This window comes from Argopecten irradians, chromosome 8 (assembly GCF_041381155.1).
Source record: "Argopecten irradians isolate NY chromosome 8, Ai_NY, whole genome shotgun sequence".
NCBI lineage: Eukaryota > Metazoa > Mollusca > Bivalvia > Pectinida > Pectinidae > Argopecten > Argopecten irradians.
Genome location: NC_091141.1, coordinates 13,800,647 through 13,821,998, shown reverse-complemented (window position 1 = coordinate 13,821,998; position 21,352 = coordinate 13,800,647). Strand labels below are relative to the sequence as shown.

The 21,352-nt window shown below is 34.3% G+C and overlaps 1 protein-coding gene and 1 long non-coding RNA gene across 18 annotated transcripts in view; one reads left to right on the top strand and one right to left on the bottom strand.

Moving 5' to 3' along the window:
- Window positions 1–93: 93 nt before the first annotated feature.
- LOC138329432 (twitchin-like) overlaps window positions 94–21,352 on the bottom strand; it is a 145,294-nt gene continuing 124,035 nt past the window's right edge. For 15 of the 17 annotated variants that reach the window (XM_069276432.1, XM_069276428.1, XM_069276433.1 and 12 more), the window contains 23 exons: window positions 21,030–21,184; window positions 20,606–20,665; window positions 20,111–20,204; window positions 19,599–19,802; window positions 19,037–19,178; window positions 18,583–18,782; window positions 16,944–17,096; window positions 16,608–16,653; window positions 15,784–15,861; window positions 14,659–14,761; window positions 14,351–14,468; window positions 13,105–13,277; window positions 12,804–12,858; window positions 11,381–11,522; window positions 11,032–11,212; window positions 10,599–10,823; window positions 7,073–7,206; window positions 6,655–6,811; window positions 6,214–6,321; window positions 5,512–5,703; window positions 4,726–4,836; window positions 3,985–4,223; window positions 94–1,794 (listed from right to left, as the gene is read on the bottom strand). In XM_069276432.1, coding sequence (XP_069132533.1) covers window positions 1,792–1,794; window positions 3,985–4,223; window positions 4,726–4,836; window positions 5,512–5,703; window positions 6,214–6,321; window positions 6,655–6,811; window positions 7,073–7,206; window positions 10,599–10,823; window positions 11,032–11,212; window positions 11,381–11,522; window positions 12,804–12,858; window positions 13,105–13,277; window positions 14,351–14,468; window positions 14,659–14,761; window positions 15,784–15,861; window positions 16,608–16,653; window positions 16,944–17,096; window positions 18,583–18,782; window positions 19,037–19,178; window positions 19,599–19,802; window positions 20,111–20,204; window positions 20,606–20,665; window positions 21,030–21,184 — 3,073 coding nt within the window. In that variant the 3' untranslated portion in view covers window positions 94–1,791. Of the gene's footprint in view, window positions 1,795–3,984; window positions 4,224–4,725; window positions 4,837–5,511; window positions 5,704–6,213; window positions 6,322–6,654; window positions 6,812–7,072; window positions 7,207–10,598; window positions 10,824–11,031; window positions 11,213–11,380; window positions 11,523–12,803; window positions 12,859–13,104; window positions 13,278–14,350; window positions 14,469–14,658; window positions 14,762–15,211; window positions 15,367–15,783; window positions 15,862–16,607; window positions 16,654–16,943; window positions 17,097–18,582; window positions 18,783–19,036; window positions 19,179–19,598; window positions 19,803–20,110; window positions 20,205–20,605; window positions 20,666–21,029; window positions 21,185–21,352 lie in introns of those variants that run through there. The other 2 variants (XM_069276437.1, XM_069276443.1) reach the window with 2 other exon arrangements.
- On the top strand, window positions 17,278–18,293 carry LOC138329436 (uncharacterized). The gene is made up of 2 exons (XR_011209454.1): window positions 17,278–17,720; window positions 18,195–18,293. It is a non-coding gene; the product is annotated as an uncharacterized lncRNA (long non-coding RNA).

The window sequence follows — 21,352 nt, the reverse complement described above, 5'->3', positions numbered from 1 at the left end:
TTGTATGTAATCATATTAATTATCCACAACAACGGAGTATGACAGGACAAACAATACATATATTTATACATACATATGACACAAAGCTCTGAGTTGAAATTAGCTTTTATTTGAAATGACAGTTGAAGATTTAATACAAGCAGGGCTTCCTTGCTTCTGTAAAAAGACGAACTTTAAAGAAGCTTCAGAGGGGGGTAAGTAAACGCTGACTATATTAATATAATTTTGATGTGTTAATGTATGGCATGTTCACGGTTCTACGTCCTAATTTCTAATTCTGTATCACAACATCTAGCTATTAACAGTTTTGTATTAAAATATAATCACTATCACTAGATATACTGTTTTAAATTTTAAATTTGAAAAACAGTTTTTATAATCGTTATTTTTAAGCGTTTTTGTATTGTTAGTTTGACTAAAACATCCAGAGGACATGGCACACTTTAACAACACAATATTAGTTTGATTTGCTTTACATTAACTGTTCTGCAACTGATGTATCAAACTGAAATCATCTAGTAAACTTTGTTGTTTCTTGTGATAACCTTTCTGTTTTGTATATCTATCAACAAAGTTAAAATTATCGACAAAACAGTTAACTACGAACTCCTTAGGATCAGATTACAGATTACACTTCAGAAATACACAATTAAATGTTGAATTGGCTACCATGAAAGGGTAGTAAGTATAGAGATAATTTACATACATACGTAAAATGATCCCAAAATTTTCTTTCGTGAAAAATTTAAAATTATATATTTCTTGTTTAAAAAGGTTTATCAAATTCACCTCGAATGGATGTGTACATAATGAAACAACCACAATTTCCTCGTTTTTATAACAAACAAGCCACTTTTGGTATGTGACATCAGGCATCCTTTAAGAGCTTAAATGTAGTAACTGTACAGTTTACAATAACTGAACAGGTCTGAGTGAAAAATATATAAATGTTAATGTAAACGTTTTATAATAATAACAGATATGGCAGAACTCAAAGTCCTTTAAAAACATTTACATTTTGTATATTAATATCCTGAAAAAATCAAGACGGACTGAACAGTCCAATTAACCAACAATTAGAACTATAAATAGATCACCAATTAACTATTAAAGTAAACGGGTGAAATAAACACGTGGGACAAATAAACAATAAAAACCTGATTATACTTCGCCGACTTAAACAAGTGTTATTTAAAACTTCAAAATAAATAAAAATAATTTATGTATAATAATATATCGCTCCCAATACCACGTAACATTCCTTCATTAAAATTTAAGAGAAAACTGTCGTTCATCCATAGAATTGACACTATGATGTCGCTTGATGTCACATTTTTTGTGCTAATGAAATCCTTTGTTGACGAATTCATCTTTAGAATAATTTTCGAACGATGTCCATAACAAATTAAAATCTATTTGGATAATCACATCATTTTTTTTGTTGATTGTTATTTCCCATTCGTTCAGCTAGTTGACGTAGTAAATGAATTTCGTCGATCATGGGCGATACAAATTTTAATATCTTCTGACAACTTGACCATTGAGATGACGTAATTATCTCCGTTTAGTATGTAATGCTTTAAGTCCAAATGGTTTCTTTGTTTCCACTGTAAGCAAGTCAAAAGTCATCAGTGGTGATGCATGCCATGTTCTTTCTCGCACGAATGATTAAGCCCATTCCAGTAAACCTCTTGACGTCAATCGCGATGTTTTCTGATTTCCTTGTTCCATCACAAATTATCACAATCAATGTTAACGTCCATTCTGACTACTTTACGTCTACTGCTAACTTCACTGTAAAAATCAACATAACATAATATTGGCGATTAGTAAACAATCACAAGAAGTTTTAAAGGACATTTACATATTATGTTATAGTAAACTGCTTCATTTTCGCATTACAGAGTTATCTGCCCTTGTGTGAAGATATTAATTGTCACGTCATGTGTTTGCGAGCGTAACGTCATACTTTACGGCAAAAACCACGTAAATTGCGCTAACAATAATGACGTACCAATCGATACCTACCCGCAAGGGAGCTAACTCTGTAAAATGCAAAGACGGAAATTAATAAGTCGCGTCATCGTTATTTCTAATATATTCGCGATCAAGGACTCTTATTATTCACAACTGTGCATTTATATACTGTAAACCAACTTTCATTCGCGTCTTATTTATTTTCGCGAATTTCGCGATCCAAGTAAATTCGCCAAAACTTATCTCCGCAAATTAATAAATCATCTTTATTGATAGGAAGTATCATTCAGTTGTTAAATCCACGAATATTAATCTTCGCGAACTTGTTTTGAAATGGAAATCGCGAAATTTAATAGCAACGAAAGAAAGCTCGTTTACAATACACGAATTTTTCGCGCGAAAATAAAGAGGTTTCAGCAGAAAGATATATACGATTGCTAATGAGTTATATGACTATTGATATGTTTACATTTTACTTATGATAATATCAATATATTGATTAATAAGGTTGACATTACTAGTTAGGATTTCTTACATCGGATTAATTGTATAGCTGTTCTTACATGAAATTGATAATATACATACCAGTATTTACTACTACATGCAAATGTTACCGAACCAAACTTCTTGACTTACACAAAATGTATTTTAGTTATCCATATCATCACATAAACCACTTCAGTTTCTTAATAAATTTTTTTTGTTTTGAACATTTTCCAATAAAACAGAATAATCAAGACTAAAACAAAAACAAAATTGATATATGCAAAATATCTAGTTTTATATAATATGTAATTTTCTAACATTGTAGTAAAGTTTGGTTTGGTAATGTTCAGAGAAGTGCTCATTTACTGGTGCTGAGACCGGCAGGTGACTATGTTGGCATGATGACAGGAGAAGGCAAGGTCAGACATACAGAGGTCAAGCTGTCTGTAGATTTTCAGTCTAATTCTATATCTGCACAACATTCCTCTTATGATGCTTTGAAAGGCTTCTGAATAGTTCAGTCACAATATTTTTTTTTCCTTTTTTTTTCACTCTCTTTTTTTACCGTTTTTTGAAATATGAAAAGTTTTAATTTTTCTTACGATATATATGTTATGTTTATATTGAAACACGGTAGTTTTTGTGTACTTAAAAATTCTACTGTATATATAAGGAAAAAAAATCCAAATTCAAATAATTGTAAGCCAGAAGCAAAAATGAAGAAAGACCTTTGTTGCAGTACACTGTACATTAATCTGCTTCAACATATAATATATAAGGGTTAATGCAAAGACATTTCTTTCTCATCAGATGAAAGAATTAGTTCCATATTTTGAGATTGTAGAAAACAACAAAAATTATTTACTACCTAATCACACATAATCATCTATAATGTAAGGAATTGTTATATCTGTTGTATAGTAACCACACATAATAATATAATTTGTGAGAAATTATTACAGATTTTTCCCGCATTGTTATCACACATCACCATCTATAATGTAAGGAATTGTTATATTTTCTGTATAGTTAAGACAATAGTTGATTACTATGTTTTCTGCTAAAGTTAAGTGAATTATTATAGAGATTATTTGATTACATTTCATTTAGGATCATGCATCTGTGATATATGTCAGCTACGTTTGCTGTTTTTCTAAGGGAAATAGTTAACATGCTTCATAAATATTTAGGAATATATTTTTATGAGTTTTGTAAGTGCAAAATAAAATGTCATTGGTTGTAACTAATCAAAGTAGATATAAGTTTCAATTAATAACAACTTCTTCATATTTAACAGAGGAATTAAAAATTACATTTGATAATTTTCCAACAATAAGGATATGTGATAATTGTAACACATACTTTTGAATCTACGTTTTTCATTTCATTTTCACCGTTTGATAATGAAGTCACTCATCTATATCCACATCACAGTATACATTTTACATATTGGGGCTATTACAAACATCTATAAAATGTGTTGAGTCATTGGCTGACCTTGGTCTGACCTTGCCCTCTCACCTGCATTGCTTTTTTAATAAGCTGTAGTACGTCAATATCAGCACACGGTGAAGAACTTACAGCCACGCTCAGGGTGAAGGTACCCTTTGTTGAACCTTTTGCACTCTTCGCCTCCACGCAATAGACACCTGAATCTGTTACCAGGGCAGCAGGGATTTCAAAATTATACTTGGTTTCTGATTGGCTGATTTTGAATCTACCTGTGTCGTCTAATATTCTACCATCTTTGCTCCATAAAACTGTTACAAACAAAAACACAATGATTAACAGTTTTATAAATAAGGAAACAATCGTAAGATATCCAATGCTATTGTCTTAGAGGTATTTATAGGTGCTAAGTGACGAATAAATACATATTTCAATTTATTCTGAAATAAAATTTTATTGAAATGAATAAATAAATAATGTTATTATGTTCTCTCAAGAATTTATGTTAAATTGAATTATAATGCATTTGTATTCCTTGTATGTGCTCTGATTAACATTATTCATGTATTATAGTCATTTAGAGTCTGCATATTTAGTCTTTTTAAATTGGATGTCAAATCGTCACTACACATGTTGTTATTTACTTACCAGAATATGTTAGTTTTTACTTATTTTTGAATTTATGTTAAAAATAAATTTAAACACTGAAATCTCCTTGAATCTACTATTTAACTAACCATCAGTATGTAATAGTATTTTACACCTATGTCAACATATTAATTGTTCTTTTATTAGGATTTAGCACCAGTTTACCTGTTTCAGCATCTTCTATTGGACAAGAAAACTGGACGGATTTTCCCTCATCTACACTTTGTGAGTGAGGGAATGATTGGAACACAGGACCGACGGCTGGCTCTTCAGGTACTGAAATAGCAAATACCATGTGTTATGAGACATTGTTTTTAATGAATGCATAAGCTTAAATAATTAATTTTCTCTTTGTTTCTTGCTTTCTGATTGGCCTTTTCATTTTTTTCGTTCCACGATGAAAAAAAAATCCGAGAATGGCGCGGAAACCCGACGTTATCGTGACGTCATAATAGAAACACTGACGTTGCGTTTTGATTTGGAAAAAAATAATTCCTTGGAAAAAATTAATGGAATCGTACGTGTAAACGCATTTCATTTTAAGCGTTGAAGTCACTATTTTTTAATTTCATCGGGGTATGAAATAAATTTTGTTTGCAAACTTTAGTGAGAATCCGCTACGCGGATTCACAGTTTGCAAACAAAATTGCTTTCATACCCCGATGAAATTAAAAAATAGTGACTTCAATGCTTAATTGAAATCACAAGGACATTCATACAATTTTGAAGGGTAAATAATCTTCTGAATTGAGGGTTGGTTAATCAAGACTGAAAGAAAGTTCTCGAATTTCCGTGCACAATTAAACCATATATGTTGTGGGGTATTAAGCATATATTAGATTGGTGTTTGACTAACCAAGTCTCCCATCAAACCATCCGCACACAGTTAAATTTCGTTTATTTGGCAAAATATATATTAAAGCATTTACGTTGACATGACAATCTACTCACCATCGACTCTGACCGAGAAACTACTTGAGGATGTTCCTGCTGAATTTTTGGCTTCGATTCTATATATATCACTGTCCTCTGGGAAAACCTCTACTATTGCTAGTTTGTATACATCTCCCACATTCTCGTACCGGAAGTCTTCAGAATTCACTATTTTCTCCTTGCCTCTGTACCAGGTTACTTCTGGATTACCTGTCGCGATGACAAAGACCATGATAATTACTATATAGGTACAGTTTTGCCGGTTATTCACGCAGATTATTTTTATAATTTCCCGACACAGTGCTATAATCCTCGAAATGTTAAGAAATAGATGAAACTTATACAATTATTGCCAGATCTATTAAAACCACCGAAATTCAATGTTTACCATTTCATGAAAAATCGCGAAAACATACAGTATTTAGGCTTTGACAATTTAGTTAAAAAAATATGCAAGACCGCAATATCACTCCAAACTTTGCTTTCACTGTGCGCTTACGTTACAGTTGCACTACTGAATCTAGGATGAGACACGAATTCGAAATGAATTTAATGTATTCTATGGATTACTCTTTAAGTAAAAGCACATCCAGCATTTGCTTGTGAACTTCTTGACATCATTGTATTTGATTAATTTTCAAGGACGTATTCGAAGATATCCTCATATACTTCACACAGACTTTCCCCTGAGGTTCGGCCACAGCCACCATGAGCACCTACCGGTAATTCTACACTCCAGAGTGGTGGCGTCACCATCTACCAGGCACAGACCAAGGGGATGACTCAGAAAGCGGGGTGGTTCTACCGACGGCTCCTCCTTCTTACTCGCTGAAAGAAAGAAGGACACTGTTATAAAACAGTGCTAGCGCATCAGGAATCCAGATGCAAATTGATTTAACATCAAGGCAACGTGAATGAATGATGCAACAGAAACAATTATGAAGTGGAAAAGAGTATCCTGTGATGCGCTCGTAAGACCAATATTACAGCAATAATAACAGGAGTTTCTTGTTTTAAACATTGAACAAGTACTGTAGGTGGGGCTTTACCATTGACTTGTTGACTGGCACTGGATGTGGTAGTGCCCGCTGTGTTTGTGAATTATAGAGGTAAGTATTTGTATAATTTAACTCAATTGTGCACAAGCTATGAGATCCTTACCCTTGACTTGTAATGTTGCTTTAGATGAGGCAGTGCCCGCTGTGTTTGTGACTTTACAGAGATATGTGCCTTCGTCATCAACCGACACTGACGCTATCGTCAGCGTGCATATACCACCAAGATTTTTGATTGACACGAGGGAGTCACTCTTCAGTTTCTAAAAACAACAGTTAATCAGAAGGTCAAAACTGAATAATACACGGCAACCTGATATAGATAAAACATTTAATCTAATAATGGCAACAAGCTGAATTAGCATCTTTGTCAAAGATCAAAGACAGATGGATGGTGCAGAATTTATACATACTCTTACTGCAGAAAGAACAAAATTGAGATAAAAGCTTCACAGTTCCCACTTAGTTATGTTTTCATCACTTTGAAAATATCATCCAACTATACAGATATTTTGTTAACTTGCCTCCCCATCCAGGAACCATTCCACTTCAGGTTCAGGTTTTCCCTTGACGGTACAAGAAAACTTCAGGCGATCCCCTTCGTTCAGGATTTGAGCTTCCAAATTCTCCTCAAATGATGGTGCTTCTTCTCTAGCTTCTGGAAGAAAGGGACAAAATATTTCACATTAGGATCAGAACTGTTTTTCTAGCCATAATATTAAAGTAAAAATGAAAATGATTGAGACGCAAAAGAGCTATAGTATTATATTTCTTTACATTATTAAAAACTAAACTAAGATTAAAAAAATATTTTTTAATACATATTTTTCATGGGAAATTACTTTTGCCATATCACATTTCAAACTTTCTTGATGATATGAGAAGTTTTATTTCAAGCAAGAAGCTGGCCTACACTGAAACAAATGTCCTTCATTAGTGAGATAGCACTTCCAAATTGATGTGGTGGTTCGGTATAGAGGTATAAGGTTCCCATCAATCATGCATATCATACACATATATCGTACTACAGGGTGGTGTTGGGTCTAGTGGCAAGCGGTGTGTGATTAGTGAATTAGTGGATTGTTACAGACGGCAGCGTTCAATTTATGAGCGGATATATACAAAAGGGGGAAGTGCACAATGGAAGATTTGGATTTCAATAGAATTTGGAGATCCGCAAATACTCAAGAAGTCATCAAGGTGAATAATACACCCGTTCAACAACTTAAAAAACAGACGCTGGTTAGGCATGTAATGGAGGCTAGGTGATGACAGGTATTATTGGGTGAACTCTGGATGATTTCACATACTCTACATTGGTGTATACATTACATCCCCGGTCCGAAAGTCCTCAAGGTCCTCTTCATCCTCATTGATGGCACTAGGACTACCAATGGAGTACTCATTTCTGGTCATTAATGAAACTAGGTCTACCAACGGAGTGCTCATTTCCGGTCATTGATGGAACTATGACTATGAGGTACTCATTTCTGGTCATTGATGCCACTATGACTACGAGGTACTCATTTCTGGTCATTGATGCCACTTTGCTACCAATGGCGTCCTCATTTCTGGTTGCCAATGGTACTATTACTTCCAAATGGGTGTCCTTGATGTTGTTTCCTAGCTGGTTTATTAGTAGCTCTTGTGGTAATTGTACTACAAGTAATTCCTCAATTTCTCGTTATGGTATCTGAACTATATCTTGTGGTCTTGTCAATGTTGTATGTTATGGTCCATCTTGCTTCATCATATATGAGAATCTTTCAACTTTAGCATAGCTGCTGTTAGATTTCACAGCCAAGATCCTGTGTACCATAATCTTCTTCTCGGGTTGAAAGTATCTGGTCTTCACAGTAGGTGTACAATTTGTTCAATTCAACGGTGTTTTGTATTCCTAATATTTAGATGGTTTTATTCTTTACAGTATTCTATAAATGTATTTGTCTAATTTGAAGTTAATGAATGATATTGAGAAAGTGATTACCTGTGAAGTGATGGTGTGGGTGTATTTTATTTTTGCTCTCCAAGTTACATATTTCCTCTCTCTTTTTGGTATATCATTGTGTCTCATTCAGTACTTTGATCTACACTAATGTATATAGGTTATTTTTTTTTATAAAATTATTTAACTGCTACAAGATTATGACCACTCAAGTAGTTTGTCCCATTAGGTAACAATATGAAACATTTGCATCAAAAATCTCTATACAGCTAGTATACGAAATCTCCATAATTTTTCTTCATTATAAGATCATTTTACCTCAAACATGTGTAGATCTACAGAAGATACAATTTGCACCAAGATCTTCACGTGGGTAAAAAGACATGGTAATATGTTGACTTCATAGACAAATAACATTTGTCTTTAAGATAGATGTGAGAAGACCATGCCCCCCCAAATCAATGTATTTTGATGTTTTCATTTAATACCAGTTTTCAAATCTCACCCTACACATATAGAACGTATATAAAAAAACAGCAACGTTTTGGAAAATTATGTTTCACACTAAGTCTTATTAACTGGTAGAAATACATAATTGCAATGCTAGATCTCTCTTATGCATTATTTTTTTAGTCAGAATCCGATGTACATGTAAAACTACATCATTTCATTATCAAAAGTCTTTCCACACAGTTTTATCCCTAAACTATGATCATGCTCTCTTACCTATGACCTTTAACCCTTAACCTAACGATCCTTTCACCTCCAACCTCCCCTTTCACTTCCGTTCCTGCATTTTGCGGGTTGCTGTATTTCTCTTCTTCTAACTGAAGCCTTGGACAATAACCTTGACCTCACCAGATACCATTCAGTTTCACCTACCCCTTTTCACACTATTATGACATTTATAATACATACAAGGATCTCCTTAACTCTAAATCATTACTTTACGACTGGTAACTACATCTACAGTATACCCGTGTACAGAGCACACAGACCCACATGAGTACCTTCAGCTCCACCATTCAACTTACTGATACTTGTGGTTATTGTTAATTCCAGATCTAGATATATCACAAACCACCATTGACAAGATTATTATGTTTCTTTACAGGCAAATCTAATAACAATCATACATGGGTCTGCAAAGTAGATAGGAATTTTTCAACCGGAGTGAGTAATTTTGGTTGATCAGCATGTGACTTGTGCTCATCATCCAATATCATTACCAAAAGTTCAGGTATTTGTATCTACTTATTTGACAGAGCAATAATTTTTCATGAAGTTTGGGAGAGATGGTACAAATTGGTCAGTGGGCTCTGCACACTGGTCTAATGCTATACATAAATATATCATAGTAAATACGTGTACATATACTGTGGTAACTGTGTTAGGTTAATTGGTTAATCTACAATCTGGGATTATACTAATTAAGCTAACTAATATGTAAATGCTAATTGCACATTAAGAGTGTGCTGGACGTATGCAAGTGCAATGTATATATGTACATTCATCATGTATCATCATGTGAAGCTCTCTATGTGTGCAGTCTAAATGTTGTGCAGTGAATAATAAATAAATCATGAAAATCAAACATCAATTAATAAATATTTGTTGTTAATTTATTAACTTTTCACCTTCCCAAAAGTTGCACCATTAGTTAAATTTGAAATCAAGAAGATGACACTCACATATGATGTTACAAAATTTATGAGGTAAAAGCAACCTTTTCTCTCACTCCAACCGCAGGAGTATGACGTCCAGAATAAATATTAGGCAAAGCTTATTCTTTCTCTCATTCCTTTAAAGGAGCTTATATATAAATTATAAATATTACAGATCATTCAAAGGCACAGAAACCCAAGCTTTCTCCACTCCACTACAGGAGCACGATACATAACATATCCTAATATCATTTCTTGAAGCAAAAATAAAAGTATAAAAAAAAAGAGAAAAAAAAAAAGAAAAAAAACAAGCGTATACTTTCTTAGCTACACAAGGTGGCGTATGACACATAATGTATATGAAGCAGTAAACAGAAGTCACATTTCCTTACGAAGAAGGTCAACAGTAAAACGTTTATATAGGAGATTATTCTAGCTTACTCATTCTCTCACTGCGTTTAGATGAGTATGAGCTGGAATCTTCCGACACTTCCTCGATGATGCGCCTGGACGACCTTGTGTTAGACGTCACAGTAGAGGATGAGCTCTCATTATAACTGTAACTGCTGCTAGAGTCATCGTGACTGCCCGCCGTCCGTCTCACCATGCGAGAAGTGGAGGAGGTTAGAGTTGAGCCTTTAGCGGTATCCTCATGATGTGCACGATCTGTAAACACAAAATAACCTGTATCATCTGGGTATCAATCTTTCTGTCATAACATATAAGTGGCGTTTATATCTGGACTACAATGGCAATTAAAATTAAAGCCATTGTTATCATGTTTCACTAGTTCTGTAAGCTAGTCTACAAGTGACACAAATTCACTGTAACCTTGACCTACATTCTGCTGTGATATTTACTCCTATTAACTCACCTTCAACTGTGACCTTTGAGCTTGTCTCAACTTTTCCGAGCTCATTAATGGCCTCACACGTGTATCGTCCTGTGTCATCAACACGGGCAGACAGCACTTCAAGGGAGGCAACTCCAGTAGAGTAGAAAATTGAATAATGACGATCTTTCACTAATGCAACTCCGTTCTTGTACCAGGTCACCTATTAACAGAGAAGTTCAACATATATGATATCTTCCATTTTTATCCTTTGTAAGAAATTTCATATTATTTTACACAAAATTGATTAATTTTATCTTATTTTCTAAAGCATAACAGCAAATTTGTAATGAATTTAGAGACTGTTTATGATAGTTTTATCTTTACTAACCTTTGGCTGTGGCTGAGCCTGTACACAACAGATCAGTTTGAAATCACCGCCTGATTGGATGAGACGAGGTCGAAGGTCAAAGCTGAATTTAGGTGGTTCATCCTTTGGTGGCTCTGGAGGCTCTGACATGGCTCGTGACATCCTGTGGCGAGGGTTTAATGTTTCATTACAAAATCCATCATAAGCTTATCTTTATGCACACTAATAAATAAACTTTCAAAAGCATTTGAATCAATGGAATTTCAATTTACTTTTCAGAAAAGCTCAATATATCATTTTGTATCATTTGCAACTCTTCATGAAGAGTATAGTATAATTCATTTGGTTTAAGAATCAGAAATGAAAATTTCATGGAAACACATATCTGTAATTTTTCTATTATTTTAATTTTTAGATTTCGAAAAAATAAACAAGAACCCCAGAGGGCCTGTATCGCTCACCTGGTTTATAATGCTGTTGTGAATACTGGTTCATTGTTTCTTTAATGAAGGAATTTGAATATTTACCTCTAATTCCCCTGTTGGGCCCTGCCCCTCCTACCCCCAGGGGTTCAGAGCCAAAATTTATACAAGTTCTGTTCCCCTTCCCCCAAGGATGTTTGTGGCCAAATTTGGTTACAATCCATGCAGACCTCTAGGACAAGTAGCGATTTATAGGATTTACCTCAATTTTCCCTATTGGGCCCCGCCCCTCCTGCCCCCGGGGGGGCAGAGCCAAAATTTATACTAGTTCTGTTCCCCTTCCCCCAAGGAAGTTTGTGGCAAAATTTAGTTACAATCCATGCAGAACTCTAGGACATAGTAGCAATTTATAGGATCTACCTCTATTTCCTCTACAGGGCCCCGCCCATCCTGCCCCCTGGGGGTCAGAGCCAAAATTGATACAAGTTCTGTTCCCCTTCCCCCAAGGATGTTTGTGGCCAAATTTGGTTACAATCCATGCAGAATTCTAGAAGTAGCGATTTATAGGATTTACCTCTATTTTCCCTATTGGGCCCCACCCTCCTGCCACCAGGGGGTCAGAGCCAAAATTTATACAAGTTCTGTTTCCCTTCCACCAAGGATGTTTGTGGCCAAATTTGGTTACAATCCATACAGAGCTCTAGGACAAGTAGCAATTTATAGGATTTACCTCTATTTTCTCCACTGGGTCTGGCCCCTCCTGCCCCCTTAGGGTGAGAGCCAAAATTTATACAAGTTCTGTTCCCCTTCCCCCAAGGATGTTTGTGGCCAAATTTGGTTACAATCCATGCAGAACTCTATGACTAGTAGCGATATAAAGGAAATGTTGACAGACCGACGGACAGACAGACGGACGGACAGACAGACGACGGACGCCGCGCCATGACATATGCTCACCGGCCCTTCGGGCCAGGTGAGCTAAAAATGAAAAATAACTGCTTTGTTTGTATGGTCTTACATACCTTCTCATGGGAGTTGTACTCCTGCTGGGAGTCAATGGTGCTATTTGAGGCAGGGCTGAAAACAAATAATTTGTACATGTACTTAATTTTTTGCATTCAGGAAGATCATAACCTCTTGGCCTCATTTACTCATTTCTTATCAAAAAGATGTATTTTCATCTTGGAAAATATAGCTTTACCTTAAATTATAAACATTTAATAGGCAACATGTAACCATAATCATCAAAAGAAACTGCCTATAGATGGTACAGATTTGTCAGGGAAAATGAGAATACCGCTCCCAAATTCCCACCATACATACCTTCCACAGACAGAGTGGCCTTCTCCTCACGGCGTCCAAAGGAGTTTTGTGCGATCACAGTGTATTCTCCCTTGTCCTCTCCCTTACAGCGGCTAACCTTGAGCTGGTACTCGTTACCAAGGTACTTCTGCATGTACTTCACGCTCTGTGTGAGCTGAAGGTCATTGAAGTGCCTGTGGATATACAGAAAGGGTAAGGATACATTACCCATTCCATAGCGGTCTTAAAATGATCACTTAAACTTTTTTGAAATTGTCAACTATTGTATGCCTATTGAATCAATCAATTATACTTCTTTTTAACAACAGGCCCAGACAGCCTGTATCACTAAATACAGGTTCAGCGTTTATTTCCTCAAGGATTTTAAAGATTTACCTTTAATTTCCCTATTAGGCCTTCCTGCCCCAGAGGGTCATAGCCAAGATTTATACAAACTCTGTTCCCCTTCCCCAAAAAATGTTTTATATGATATATAATGAGATATTATGTACTGACCAGAGAGATATTTTATACTGACTACAGAGATATTATATACTGACCAGAGAGCTATTACATACTGACCAGAGAGATGTTATATACTGACCACAGAAATATTACATACTGACTAATAGAGACATATTATACTGACCAGAGAGATGTTATAAACCAACCAGAGAGATATTACATACTGACTACATAGAGATATCATATACTGACCAGTGAGATGTTATAAACCGACCAGAGAGATATTACATACTGACCAGAGAGATATTATATACTGACCAGAGAGATGTTATATACTGACCAGAGAGATATTACATACTGACCAGAGAGATATTATATACTGACCAGAGAGATGTTATATACCGACCAGAGAGATATTACATACTGACCAGAGAGATATTATATACTGACCAGAGAGATATTATATACTGACCAGAGAGATATTATATACTGACCAGAGAGATATTATATACTGACCAGAGAGATATTACATACTGACCAGAGAGATATTATATACTGACCAGAGAGATATTATATATTGACCAGAGAGATATTATATACTGACCAGAGAGATATTATATATCGACGAGAGAGATATTACATACTGACCAGAGAGATATTATATACTGACCAGAAAGATATTATATAATGACCAGAGAGATATTATATACTGACCAGAGAGATATTATATACTGACCAGAGAGATATTATATACTGACTGGAGAGATATTACATACTGACCAGAGAGATATTATATACTGACCATGTGATAATCGGTGGTGAAGCTGCAATGACCTTGCAGTCGAATCTTGCTGACTGATTTTCTCCGACCACAACATTTCGTGGACGGCGAATAAATTTAGGTATGGCCTCCTTGCGGTCTGAAAAGAGGAAACAAACAAACAAATGCATTATATTAATCTATATAGATAAATGACAAAGAATTCATGAAATATTCAACTTGTATTCATGAAAAAATGCACTTAAATTTAGCATAGAAGATTTATTTTGTGTGTTGTATAATATTTTAAAATGAGAATATATGTACAGAATTAACAATGTAACACTCACCAAAGTAAGCATCAAAGATGTTATATTCCTTAGGCCTGTGTTTCCTCAGGGAGCTGTAGTTAGCAATACGTCCAATGGCAGGCATAGGGGCTGGCCAATCAGCCTGTCAACATTTAGTCAAAAGTTACTTATATATCATATATCACATTGAGTAGTCGGGGATTATATATACATGCTAATCAATAAAACAATGGATTCTCACAACAAGCAAAAACATCAACTGCCTTATATATAAAGAAGAATATTTCTAAAACAACCAAAATCATTTCTATAAATGAAGATATTGGCTGTTTTTTTTAAGAATATCAATATGGACGGAATTATCCCTTTAAATATTTTTTGCTTGGATTTTGTTTTTTGTAATTGTTTTACTAAGGACGAAGTTTTCTAAGGTAAATATAGTACTCTAATTTTACAATTACATTAAAATCAACACATTTTATGGATTCATTTCACTACTCGTTTACCAAGTATACTAAGAACACGATTAGCTAGCCTACATGAATTTTCCTGTTCTATGGTTTCATAAAACAGAATGGTATTGTTCTTACCAGTAGAGAAAGCATGCAACCTTTTAAATCATGCCACGTATCGGGTGAACATTTAACACATGCATGTGAAGAAGGAAATGATTGGGTAGAATCCTACATTGATGGTAGGGTAAAGCAGAGGTCGAAGTTCACGCCATAAGTCTCGGCTGTAGGTATCCTGGACCACACAAATAGAAGTCATTGTTATAATGTTACACTGTAAGTCTGCAGGTAACAGATTATTAAAAAGCTCTCGGTTAATATTTCACTAAAATCTACAGAAAATCATAAAAACCTATAATCTAGTCAAAATCAAAAGGAAATGTTCATGGCAAATTCAATTAATCATCACTCTCGATTATTTATTACATGCAGGAATGGAATGAATGGCAGCATGCAATATGAGTTTGAATACATTCTATTGATGGTATGGGATGTAAAATTATCATACATTTATTTTGAATTATTTCTCTATGATATAAACACTCGATGGAAAGGAAAAGGTAATAAAAACAAAAAGCTAGAACTAAAATATTTCATTCCTTAGTTAATCAATGGGAAAACTGATAACTGGTTAACATGCCCTATTACTTACATAGCGTTGAGCAATTCTAGCCCTGATTTTGTCGTAGCGACTTGATGGGATTCTGGTCTGTCGATCACTCAAGTCTCCCTATAAGTCACAGAAAGCACAAACAATGAATACATGTACCATATTTATCTGCATACAAACAAATAAACATATATAAAAATGTACCGTAACAAAAAAGAAAGATTCATTTTAAGATCAATTTTCAGTTGTGATCGGGATCTATTAAATTACCAGTTATGTTTCTTACATACTCCGATATTATTTTAATAATTTAGACCCAAAATAACAATTTTGAAAAAAATAATAATTTCTAGTTAAGAATTGGATTACATGCAGATATAGTAAAACAAATACCCAGACATTATTTGATTATTATATAACAACACTATAACTATTATCTTCAAAAGCATTAAAGTGAACAGTCGGGCAATGATGGCTAAAGTCGGTGAAAATGGTGTGAATGTATGCGGTATAATTTCTTATGAAATGGAAAAATAAAATCTCTCGTCAAAATCTGTGTGCGTACGAAGAAATTAATTTAAAGTATGGAAATTCTAAAACGTCCTCCCGGCTCACTATGTCCATGGTTACATTTCCACGCAGCCTCGCTTTCAATGCTTTCAACTTTTCTTTACTTTAATGGTCAGAACTGGGAAACTAAGCAGAACTTGACCGTTGTATTAATATGTGAAAACTTTTGAAAGGCCAATGAACGCATTTAGACTGGATTTCTTTGCACGACTATTCACTTTAAACTAAAGAAAGAATTAATATTTGAACAGCCAGTAAATACAGAAAGATAATTTTGCATTTGACTTTTTTTATACCTTAAGCCAGGCATGATCCAGACATTCATGTACAGTCATTCTTCTCCTAAAACACAAAAGATATACTAGTCACAATAATGAAATATAACTCCCATCTTATTCTATATTTCAGGACTAATTTACTAGTGAATCAACATGTTTGAGAACAAGAAATGTCCTTTATTCAGCAACTGAAACTTTAAGAAACTTGAGATTTAAAATATTTTGCATGAAATTATCTCCTTAAGTTTTTTTTCTTGTAATTCTAATTATGATATGGTGTAAAAACTTTGTTTTGTGAAAACCACATTATTTTTAGAATATTTGATTGACATGCCTATATACAAGTATACATACTGTGGCTGTTTAATGAGCAGTTTCCTGATGAAGTCCTTAGCCTCGGGTGAGATAGAAGCGAAGGCATCCTCAGCGAATTCCCAATCACACATAGATACGTTCTGCAGAGTCTCAAGGTCATCTTCACCAGCGAAGGGAGACAACCCACTCAACCTAATCAATAAGGTCAAAAACATGAATGTGTAACTATATATATCCACAAAGGGGGATAACCTCCTAGAAAAGTAAATATGTATCTACTCAATCCAGTCATTGAAAATATTTTTAATATATCATCATCATAACTTTCGAACAAAGGGAGATAATCTATCCAATTTATTTACCAAGAAATGGATAATTTCCGAAAACCTGTCCATTATTAGAGAGAATGGATAGTACCGAGCCCGCAGGGCGAGGTACAATCCATTCTCTCTAATAATGGACAGTTTGAGGAATTTATCCTACTTAAAACCCATCATACCACTACTCACTACCTTGCGTACCCTGTTTGAGAAATGGGACATCCCATTTCAGGAATTGCACAGGTGTTCACTCACCTGTGACAAATAATGGACTAACAATGTTGAGATGCATGCACAGTCATTTAGTTTTACACCTTTGGAGGTACAACAGTGTTTTTGAACATGTCGGATAGTGATATTTTCCTTACTCGGCCATCATTTACATGTAGGGATGTACGCAGCTGTGATTCAGATTGTTTGCCTGTTTGAAGTGACCTATTTATTCGCACAAGGACAGGTGCATTGTCTAACTTTACATCAAATACATACAAGCAAGGTGAGTTTTCGCTACAATTTAAACATAACTGTTTTTCCTAAAAAAATCTACCATACGCATGTTATAGATATGATAAAAAAACCCATATCTGATTGCTATGATAGCATTGCACTGGAATACAATGAAACCTGTCTAATCCGACACCACGTGGGTGTTTGGTCAGATTATTCAGGGTGTAGGAAAGTCAGATACTGTTGTATACTATTGTTGCTATTGTTGAATACGGAACAGTTACAGATAGGATAGGGAAAGCAGGTGTCAGATTAGACAGGTTTCGCTCTTAAGTATATTATGTTTAACCATAATCATCAGATTATATGTTATAAGGGTTGTGAGATATCTGATCTAAAAGACTGCATATTATCCCACCTCAGTCAAGAATCTAGAGTTCCTATTCCTCGTCAATTACAAGTTTTAAAAAGATGTAACAAATAATAATACAAGAATCTAATTATGTTTTTTTTTTATTTTCAGAACAGTAACAGCTAGGAAGGGGAAGTAATAATTTCGATGGAGGAGTGAACTTAAATGTAAAATTTTGGATAGTCAAATAAACATGTTTAGTTTTCCATACAGCAGCGTTTTTTTTCCTTTGTTCAAAATAGACTGTCCATTATTTTGGGGAATAATGGACAGGGGCCCTATAATAATGGACAGTGAGTTACATAATGGACTCCTAGGTGTCCATTATGTAATATAATGGTCATATACAACAAAGGAAACTTTACTAGCTGGGTTTTAATTATAAGAAAATGTTATTCACAAAAGGCTCCTACCAATCCAAGTATTTTTGAAATTTCTAAGCAGTCCCTTATATAGTCAAAATACTAAAATGCAGTAATAACAGTAAATGAGCACTTACAGGACATATGCTAGAACTCCGACGGCCCACATGTCGGTGTAGAATCCTACATGTTCACGGTCGACAATTTCAGGAGCGGCAAACTCGGCTGTGGCAGTAGTGACCTTCACCTTCTCATCAGGGTCGAGTTTGGTGGCGAGACCAAAGTCGATGATCTTTACTCCTGTGCTCTTCTTTGTCTCACACATCACATTCTCAGGCTGTTATTTAGGTAAATGTAGACATATTAACATAAGATTCATTCATAATACAAAATTAGTGCAAAATAGGAACTAAGAAATATTGAAATATCAAAATTTTAAGTTATAGATTTCTAATGTTTGTTATCTTGTTAAAGAATATGCAACATAAAAAAAGTACACAAAAACTGTTTTAAGGGAAAAAAAGAACATAGATTTAAATTTTTCAAATGAAATTACTTGAGTAATAGATAAAGAAAATTTGATATAAATACCTTGATGTCGAGGTGGACTATGCTGTTTTCGTGCATGTGTCTCAGTCCATCACACACTTGTCGTATATAGTTAATAACCTCAGCCTCATTCATCTTATAATCATCAGCCGCAATCCTGTCAAACAATTCACCTCCAGCAAGGCTGAAACATAGAGACAAGTAGTGATGAAACATTCATAATATATAACCGAAATATAAAGTCTAAAACATCAACTGAACACCAAAGGTTAAAATTGAGATGAAATGTAGTTTGTGGCATCACAGAAAACAAATATGGATTATACATTAAAGAGTAATTCAGGAAATTAAAAGATTCTGTGATTTTATCTTAATAAAGAAGTCATGTTGAAATGCAATTTAAGGCATCATAGAAAAAAACATTTCATTGAATAGCAAATGTTAAGAAATTAAAAAAAAAGACATTACATATAAAGAGTATTTTAAGAAAATATAAGATTCTGTGATTGTATCTAAGAAGGGGAAAAGACAACCTGATTTTAATTGATTTACCTGAAGAGTTTTACTGAACTGAAAAAAATAAAAAATAAATTCACAAACTTACAATTCCAGGACAAGTATCATCTCGTATTTGTCCTCGAAGGCATCGTGGAGGGTGAGGAGTTTGGGGTGATGAGTCTGGTTCATGATGTTGATTTCATTACGGACGGTGGCCTTGTCAAGGGGATAAGGGGTGTTGATAAACTTGGCCACAAATACACGTCCAGTCTTCTTCTCTACACAGCGGTGGACGACACCAAACGCTCCACTGTCAATAGAAATTGTTAATTAATAATAGTTTCTCCATTTTGTTTATAATATATCTAATTAGTATTAAAGATAATTAAGTTTCAATATAAAGTGTATTACTTCTCAAAGAATCATTGTACAATTAACGTACCAGGTAAGTTTAGAAAAAGAGCTATACTGACGTGATTTCAGAAAATGGAAGCAAAAGATAGTCAGATGGAAAATTACAGAAAAGGAAGACTATAATGATTTTTTTTTCATAAAATTGTTATAGTAGTTCTTTTTCATTGACATAATCACACTGTTCTCGTTTCTTGTATAACTTACCTTCCCAGCTCCTCCAGGATATCGTAATAATCGTATATATTGTCCTGTTTTACTGTGACAGGCTGTGGCACATACTTCTTCCATAAATCTTCATCTATAAACAAAATCAAATCATTTAGTTGATCTATCAATGATTCAACAAAAAATCATTATCAAAGTTTATGCAGAATTCTATGATTATTACAATCATCATTTCAGATACAGTTAATTCAGGCTAATTCTGTATTTGCATATTACAGAGTTATCTAACCTTGCGGGTAGGTATTTATTGTGATGTGGTGTGTTTATGACCGTAACACGAATTTCAATCACAAAATAATGACATCACGATGGATACCTACCCGTAAGGGAGGTAACTCTGTAATATAAGTTAATCCTCAGATATTGTATCTATTTTGTTTTCCATACTTATGTTTTTACACATTTATCACAGTATCTAGTCTGTACAACATTGACTTACACCTACATGACACAGAGTAAGAGAATAATACTTACAGAATCTATCATAATCAGCAATCTTTGGTCCTTTGCCTCTGATCTTTCTACCAAATTCATCTGTAAAAGTAAAGATAGAATAAGAAATGGTACACACATTAGTCTGGTTAACTCTGCATACATTTAACTGATTCAGGTGACACAAATTGATTATCATTGGGATCTACAATTCGTTTCAATAAAATATCAAGCAATTGGTTTCAATAAAATATCAAACACAGTATTCAAACCTGTCTATAAAGACCATAGAAGGGCAAGGTGGTCTTTATAGACAAGTGGTCTTTATACACAGGTCACATTGTGTTATAAATGGCCATTTGGGACCCTTAGAAAGTGGTCATAATAACCAGGTGGTCTTCATACAGAGGTTGACAATAACGTTGAACTGTGGAATGAACTTTGGTTGTCATCATGATATACTAACCTTCCATCTGTTTCTTCTTTTTAGATTCTACATCATCAGTTTTGATTGTTGCTGTAGGTTCGCAGGGCTCACTAAGTCCATAGAGATTCTCAGCTGCCACACGGAACTGGTACTCCTTATTACTCTGTAGGTTTGACACGTTATGGAATGCCATTCTGTGAACATTAATACATCATTAATATATTTGTCTTCCATTCACTCTTCATGATTGATACAAACCCACAAAGCTTATTGAAATTTCAAAAAAATATATATCTACAATTTCTGTTAATTGTTTGCTCAAAAGTTGGTAAAATTGTTTTTAGTAGACTGAACAACAACAA